The sequence below is a fragment of the Macrobrachium rosenbergii genome, chromosome 3 (assembly GCF_040412425.1).
Source record: "Macrobrachium rosenbergii isolate ZJJX-2024 chromosome 3, ASM4041242v1, whole genome shotgun sequence".
In the NCBI taxonomy this organism is placed as follows: Eukaryota; Metazoa; Arthropoda; class Malacostraca; order Decapoda; family Palaemonidae; genus Macrobrachium; species Macrobrachium rosenbergii.
Window position 1 is genome coordinate 72,327,096 of NC_089743.1, and position 9,037 is coordinate 72,336,132.

At 32.9% G+C, this 9,037-nt stretch overlaps 1 protein-coding gene across 1 annotated transcript; it reads right to left on the bottom strand.

The window, feature by feature from the left end:
- Positions 1–2,149: 2,149 nt before the first annotated feature.
- On the bottom strand, positions 2,150–5,559 carry LOC136851553 (uncharacterized). Its single transcript, XM_067125814.1, has 2 exons — positions 5,473–5,559; positions 2,150–2,704 (listed from the first exon to the last, which is right to left on the bottom strand). Exons 1-2 carry the CDS (start codon positions 5,557–5,559, stop codon positions 2,150–2,152), a joined length of 642 nt encoding a protein of 213 aa, XP_066981915.1.
- Between the last annotated feature and the right edge of the window lie 3,478 nt (positions 5,560–9,037).

Here is a 9,037-nt window from a genome sequence, read left to right on the forward strand (position 1 = left end):
TAATTCTAATTCATAAACATTTTCCCCTGGCAGAAGCTTTATAAAAATATAAATTCATTCCTGACATGTTTGCATCAAAGGTAACTTATGAATTTTATGTCACTTTATCAAATTTCTAGTTCACCGATTACACCCAAATTTTCATGGGCAGATACGTCTTACCGTCATCTCGCCTGCCACCTATGATCAACCCATGGGCCCCATTTGGCTCGCAGGGTCATGAGTCTGACATCCCTGATAGATGTGCAAAGCAGTAGGATATGATAATGATAATGAATAGAGAAAGCTGAGAAAATTTAAACAAGGGTAAGGTTATGAGGAAAATGGATCAATATATGCTAACATCAACAGTGAAAAAATGCAAGCTGTCGACTCGCATAGAAACAGCAGGGTTTTACAAAAAGACAAAATCTGTGAATTGGTTTTTAAGTCAACTCTTTATTTTGGGAAACTGAGTATGAATGCGAGGGATAAAAAAAGAGAAGAAATGGATGGAAATAAAATGCTACAATAAAAAGACGAAAAAGAGAACGAAGAAACACTTTAGTTCCAAAAGTCAAATATATATATATATATATATAATATATATATATATATGTATGTATATAATATATAATATATATATATGTATGTATATAATATATAATAAATATATATATATATATATATATATATATATATATATATATATATATATATATATATATATATATATATATATATATATATATATATATATATATATATATAATATATATGCATATATGTATATATATAATGCATGCTACTGCGTCACTGATTCTGACTGAGATCATTTTATATTTTATAATCTTATACCAAGAGTAAGCCATTAATATTAAAACCTGTACCTAGGGATATCTTACACCCAAAGAATCATTTATGATCAGTGCTGCTACCCTATCCAGGATTCTTATAATACATTTATATGTATGTGTATATATATATATATATATATATATATATATATATATATATATATATATATATATATATATATATATATATGTGTATCTATATATATATTAATATATATACAGTACATATATATATATACATACATACATTATATATATATATATATATATATATATATATATATATATATATATATATATATATATATACATACATATGGAACTTATCAACACGTGTTCATGTGTTCATCAGATCCACCATATTCACGATGAAGGGGTAATTCCTATAAAATGCTACCAATTGACTCACTGGTGGGCTGGGAATTAGGTAAAATTCGCTGGTATGTTCGGTAACAGCCTGCCTAGGAAAAACTTCAGGTGCAGGGGTACTTAGGTTCCAGCTTCTTTTACGACCAGTTTGGGTCAGTTATCATAAAGAAGCTATGTGTTACAAATTTATCATTTACCTCTCACAGGCTGATTTCGACTGTAACGTACAGGGCTTGCACATCTCTAGACAGATCAGTGGATACGTCCACTACGAACTTATTTTTTTTTACTTAAAAGACTAAGGTTCGAATCCTTGTCGGGGGAGATGCACTCATAATTCCAATTGGGGGTTAAGTTATTCCCAAAGTAAAGTGACTCCGTCATAAAGGGGTACCTGCGGCCTAAAATATTTTAGCATAAAAGTGTCTTGTGTGTACTGATGACAAAATTGTCACATACAGCCACAACCTTACACACACATTAACTTATCTATAATATATAAGTATCTATATTATTTATAAATATTATATATATATATATATATATATATATATATATATATATATATATATATATATATATATATATACACACACACAGGTGCATAAGAAATGTATAATACAAAAAGCAAACGAAACAATTATACGAATTCATGGTTATTTTCACCTCGAAGACTTGATAAACGAATTACTTTTACAAAGTTTCGAAAGTTGAATCTAACAGCAAGGATCATCAATAACAGACCTGCATTTTCCACAGCTTGAAAGCAAAATTGTATCACAAGATTACTCCGTGCACTTCCAGCTACGAGATAAAAAAGCAATGTTTATAAATCAGATAAGTAGGCAAGAAGTTTGCACATTAAATGTAAGGAAATCAGGAAATCTTGGAATGTGAGCTTCACTGTCATGAAACCTTGGAATTTGAGTTTTACTGTCTCGAAATCATGGAATGAGAGCTTTACTGTAATGAAATCTCGGAATATGAGCTTTACTGTCACGAAATCTTTGAATGAGAGCTTTACTCTCATGAAATCTCGGAATGTGAGCTTTACTGTCACGAAACCTTTGAACGAGAGCTTTACTGTCATGAAATCTCGGAATGTGAGCTTCACTGTCATGAAATCTAGGAATGTGAGCTTTACAGTCATGTAATCTTAGAATGAGAGCTTTACTGTCACGAGATCTTGGAATGTGAACTTCACAGTCAAGAAATCTTGGGATGTGAGCGCTACTGTCATGAAACCTCGGAATGTGAGCTTTACAGTCATGAAATCTTGGAATGAGAGCTTTACTGCCATTAAATCTCGGAATGAGAGCTTTACTGTCATGAAATCTTGGGATGTGAGCTTTACTGTCATGAAATCTTGGAATGAGAGCTTTACTGTTATGAACTCTCGGAATGAGAGCTTTACTGTCATGAAATCTTGGAATGAGAACTTTACTGTTATGAACTCTCAGAATGAGAGCTTTACTGTCATGGAATCTTGGAAGTGAGCTCTACTGTCGTGAAATCTTGGAATGTGAGCTTTACTGTCATGAAGTCTTGGAATGCGCGCTTTACTAAAAGTTTATTTCTCTCAGTTCTTCATATTTTCTCCCTGGTTCTGTTTCCGCAATTCCTATAACTTCCATACTTTCAGCTGATAAACCATTGCGTATTCATTCCTTGATTTTTACGTTTCATCAGATCAAAACTAATTTTATAGTAATGGAACTTCGGGCACACCTTTCCCCTTTGGCTGTACTAAACAACATTAATTATTTGGATTATTTTTAGATTAAAAAAATAACAATACGATTTTAATGAAGAAAAATCAACGAAACTGATCTTGGCTACTTGGTGTACAGAACTCTGAAAATACATCTTCATGGACGTAATTTTAAATTCACTTTGAATTCTAGCTTCAACGGTCAATGTCACGTTCATTCTACTTCTGAACCTTAGAGCAGAACATTATCATATGAGATCCTTCAGATACCTATAAAGAAGGTCATCAGAGTGCGACGCTACTAAACTCTTCTAGGGTGACCGTCAAGCATAAGGGATATCCAAGGCCAATACAGTATTGGCCTTGGGGATATCGAAACATGTCTACTCCAGATTTCATTTCCATCGTCTCAAAGCTTCTAAATAATTACACACTCCTTTCACCAACATAGTCCCAGATTCTCTCCGCGGGAACGCACCATTTCAAACCTCTAGAACCCATCTTTTTACTTACTCAAAATTTATTAATCTACAGGCAATTCCTGCAAAATACAGCTCAGGGGACGACTATCTAGTTACTGCAAATAACTGGATAAAATGTAAAATAACTGATAAAATTTACGGGCAACATGAAAACGGTAGCTTAAATCACACTGGAAATCATGATGAAAACATTGGCATTAAACTATATAAAATGATAAATGAATGCCTGCTATTAATAGTTAATGGTTCTAAATGTATACCATTGTTCGACTGACACGTACGAGTAGAAACCAATCCTTGTCTCTTTTTGATGGCCGAGTGCTCATAGACACTGCCTCCCTTTTAGAAGGCATGTGTTCGAATACTGGTCAGGGCACATCATATATATAATTCTCTTTGAATGTAAGTTATTCTATGGCACAGTAAATTCGGTAACAATAAGATATTTATTGGTTAATATTTGAAAATATAAAATGTCATCCGTAAAATTAACAGATAAAACCTACACACATACACACACACTAATATATATATATATATATATGTATATATATATATATATATATATATATATATATATATATATATATATATATATATAGACATATATATATATATATATATATATATATATATATATATATATATATATATACTGTATATATATAGTGATATATATATATATATATATATATATATATATATATATATATATATATATATATATATATATATATATATATATATATAGATAATAAATAGGGTTATAGTTGTTGCTAAGTTCTCTGTTTGGATCTATATTATCTTAATATATTAAGTCAATGTTTAGCTTTTAAGTATCAGCTTATGAAAACCTTACGCCTATGCCGGTAATACCTGAATGTTTTAGATGCTAATTTAAATACAAAACACGACGTCATATTGTTTAGGACTCTTCTCAGTTATCTAATACCAAACTGAGTAAATCAAGGCAACATCTGGAAAGTTTTATAAATTAGGTTATTTCTCTGAAACGAAAAGACAGGTCAAGCGATGGTAACAGATAAGGTAAAGGATGAAAACGTCGACCGATTTATAATCGTTTTCTCTTGAACCTTACACTTTCACTGTCAATTCTCCATTGGTATCATGAAAGTTATGAGGTATTTGTGCTTATATATTTTGATCACCCATTTCCGGAAAATCTAACCATATTTTGATCAGTCCTGTATCTACAAATCCTTACTATGTAATCCCTGACTAATGCATGTTTTGCATAGCTTGTCTACAATAATAAACCGCAATATTCATCTCCCCATAACTGGAATTCGACTTGGACGAGAGAAGAAAGCCACTTTCCCTTTACTGTCAGTCAAGGGAAGGTTGCCTTACATTTTTTAAGAATATGGAAGGTGAAGAAAACCATGAAGAACAGTTGAAGCGGCTATTCTTGCACATCACCAAAGTGTTATTTTTCTTACCACCTGAGTTTTTTCGTAAGACAACCGAAATAACTAAGGCAATAAGGTAACAATACATCTTTCTTTCTCTTCATCTGGTTCCTTACATGAAAAATTTTAAATTCTGGAGTTTCTCTATAAGATGAACTTTGAATTATTTACATGCTTATTCCTTAGCGTTATTTGGATTTTGCGAAATACAAAAAATAATCCGCCAAGTTAATGTGAAACATTCAAAGATTATATCTATAAAAAAAGGAAAACAATAAAGTCTTATTACAAACGTTTCTGTAAAAGTTCACATATGAAGTTCACATATCTTTAAAAGACCTGGGTATCGCATGACTGAGGTGATGATTACATAATAATTCTATAAGGGTTAAGTTATACGAAAATTCTGTGCTTTCCTAAAATCTCAGGTTAGATTTCAGATTACAAAATAAAACCATACATCACATCTTTTGTTTGTTAAAGATCACACGTATATCTCCTATTAAAAAATAAATATAAAACGTAAAATCACTTATTTTAAACTAGACACCATCGCGTAAGAAAGAAATAAAGAAAGAGAAGAGAAAGTATCTATTACACAATGGTAAACAAAATGAAAATGACGGAGCGACCCCATTCCTTGCCAGGACCTCGCGGGTCCCCTCGGCGTCCCCTGGGACCCGAAGGAGGAGAGAGACCTTATCGGTGAAGCCCAGATCTTTATCGGCCATCAACGCGAAGGGAGACCGACTGACACTTCCCCGAATAAGATGTTGATAAGTCACCAGAAGGAATGAAACTCGTTTCTTAATGAAATGGAAGGAAGATGGACTGAGATATCTCAATCGAAGCTTCATTCTTTATTTGGAGAATTTCGCTGTTTGGTTTTGTGCAGTTAACTTATTTATATTCCTCTGCCTAAAAAGGAAGGGCATTGGCCTATTAAATCTTAGTTCATATAAAGCTGTCATACTCGTACATATACAGTACAGTTCTTGTGTATGCGGTTACCATGCTTAATACAATTTAAAAATGAAATGAATGGCTTATGAATATTAAATCATACGGCAGTACAAACCACAAACAAGACGTAAGGGACTGCAATAATGTGCCCCAAATATAAAATGGCTGATCAGTCTCTCTCAAGGCCACTGGTTTTGAGAAGAGTGACAATCATTTTTGCTCGCAGCAACCCATATTTCATTTTGCGTTCCTGGTAGCTTCTGGTTTAACTCCTGTTTTAATTTTAAAACAAATTATGAGATTATAAAGTACACAAAACTACATAATGCAAACTCTTCAAGAAAAAGATATATATATGTATAGGCTATACACACACAATGTGTATGCATGCGTATGTGCCTAACCAGCGAATTAGGTACTGGGTAGTTATCCAACTATGATTGATCACGGCCAATAACAATGCTGACAGCCGAAAAATTAACAACCCATGGAGACGGCCCCTTTAAGGAAAAAGGCCGTATGATGAATAACATGTAATTAAATACCTCGGTATGCATATACTTCGCCATTCCAAGGTAATAATTCCCATAGAAAATATTGCACACCAGTAAACCGAGACGCGCAAATTTATATTTGACACAAAGGAAACTTGAGATCCTGGCAATTAGTGAAGGCGAAATCAACTCCTACGCAGCTTGCTAGGCTGTAAACATTGATACGTCTTTGTTAGAGAGAGAGAGAGAGAGAGAGAGAGAGAGAGAGAGAGAGATTACTGTATCTGACTTGGAAAAGCTACCTGTATGTGTGTTTATAAATCGAATGATATCCAGCAATTCGTGTGTGTAGCTGTGGGTATGCACTTTTGATTCGATTCCAGCAGTGTTTTGCATCCGTATATCGCAGCTGAGATCGTCAATCTTCGTAGAATAATCATGTCAAAGAAATCTAGTGAATATAAATTATCCAGGGAATCTCTTTTTCGTAAATGAAGTTCTGCATTGTAACAGGATCTACCACTAAAAAAAAAAAAAAAAAAAAATATATATATATATATATATATATATATATATATATATTATATATATATATATATATATATATATATATATATATATATCAAAAGCTATCCTGACTAAATATCTCCAAAAATCTGTATACTTTCTCGACCAACATCACCTCTACATTTTTCATACCTTCACTCAACTTTATTCTGAGTCCTTCTAGCCCTAGTACGTGTGGTTAGTCCAGTTCAACACGTTTCCTAATATGTGTTGGGATAAATGGCATTGAAAATATGAATCCCGACCGCTTTTGAGATTAATCAGCGCTCCTACTCACATCCTGCGAGGAAATGTCGACGGTGGTCGGTCTGCTATTAAAAGCCTGAGAACCATTTGATGATGCAAATCAAATTCAGGTGCAATGGAGTATTTGCAGAGTTTAAAAATATGGTTGTTCGAAAATTACAATGAATTTCTCCGTCAAAACTATAGTGAATTTATTTCAATGAAAGGAAAAAAGTTGAGCATTATCATGAAACTGGATCATTATATTTGGGGAATCAGGAAAGAAATTCTCCTTTCGTTGCTTAAAGTTAACTTTACTAAGTAATTGAACTAAATAATGACGCTCGGTAGAACATATTTCCAAAAATAATGACAACGGAAGAAAACATTTCACCTAAACTTAACAGAATATGAATAATGACAACGAAAATTATCAGGTCAAGGAAGATCACTAGTTAAAAGTAGGTGAATAAAAGACACAATCTGCATTACAAATATTACTAAATTATTCACGCTGCTTGAATCCTGTCAAGAAAAAAAAAAAAAAATCAGATCGCTAAACAACATACATGTCAGGGGCGTAAATTCTTAGTGTTCAGAAAAATGCGTCAAACTTATGGGAAAATTGGATATACGCCAACACATTGTCAACCAATGCACTGTTAACAAGCAAAATTTTGTAAGTTAGTAAACCTTCTTATTTTGAAGAAAAAAAAAAAAAACTGGATTATTTGCAAATAGTAAATTAGATGAATTACCGCTCAAGAATGTAGACACGACACTAAAGTTGCCAGCAAACCACTACAAAATGCACCAGGCAGCTTATCCACTCATGTTTGCATTTGTTGCCGTTCTTCGACTTGCTTGTGTTTTAAATACTGTTCTGCTAACCTCGACAATAGGCATTATCTGAATCATTCAAACATTCTTTAATTGTTTTTAAAAGGGTATAAACCAATCACGTTCTACGTTAAATATGAAAGCTACTGACAATATCATTTGCATCAGATTTATTTCACCATGTTCTCAAAGAGGCTACAGAATCGAGAAGTATACAGAAGATTTGTATGAAAATATTTAAAGGAAAAATAAGTCTGTGACATATGAAGAGTTTTTTGTATCTCACTGTCGATATTTGTATACCTTAAATGTTATGACTAGTGCGAATATTGTACTCAAAATATTCATGGCTCGAGACAAATGGGATTCATGTTCTCTCTGTCTCGCTTCCTCTAACACTATCCTGCATAAGAACAAATAGATCATCAACGCCGGGTGTTCACCGTTCATGATTTTATCAAAAATAAGCGTCCACGGCAAGATAACAAAACTTATCAAGGTTGTACCGTGTAGTGAAATGCACATAAAATAGCTACAATTTATATATTCACAGACCTGGTATGCTACAGAACGAACTTTGAAAAGATTGTTTGTCCTTATCATCCAAAATTTCTGAAGACTTATTTTCCTCTCATTTTTATATCAGATCACTACATATTTTACCTTCTGGTAATTTATAAATTTTCAGATATGCAAAACTATGAAACCGCCATTACAATCATAAGTTCAATAATCCATTTGAAATCTGATATAAATCAGCAGAAGTATTCAAATGTAACCTGCATGCATGACTTCGCTATTAATGAGAAAGCAGAAGACAGTCCTGACCCTAAATTCACAATGACTACTTTACTTACAGTACACAGCTTGACGGAAGTGTTCTATCAAAGATAAGGATAGGGTACTATACGAGTGGGTAATAAATTCCACTTAAGTGGTTCATAAATTCAGCTGGAAAGGAAGCAGTGTTCCCGACTATGTTCAATGTAACAAGCTCCTCTCTTAAAGTCCCTACACTGATGATGTATGAAAGACTACTTTTTATGTGTGCATCACTTTTGCTCACCTTTTAACATGTATGTTATGCTATTGTACTCAGTGTGCGCTGGCTGCTAATTTA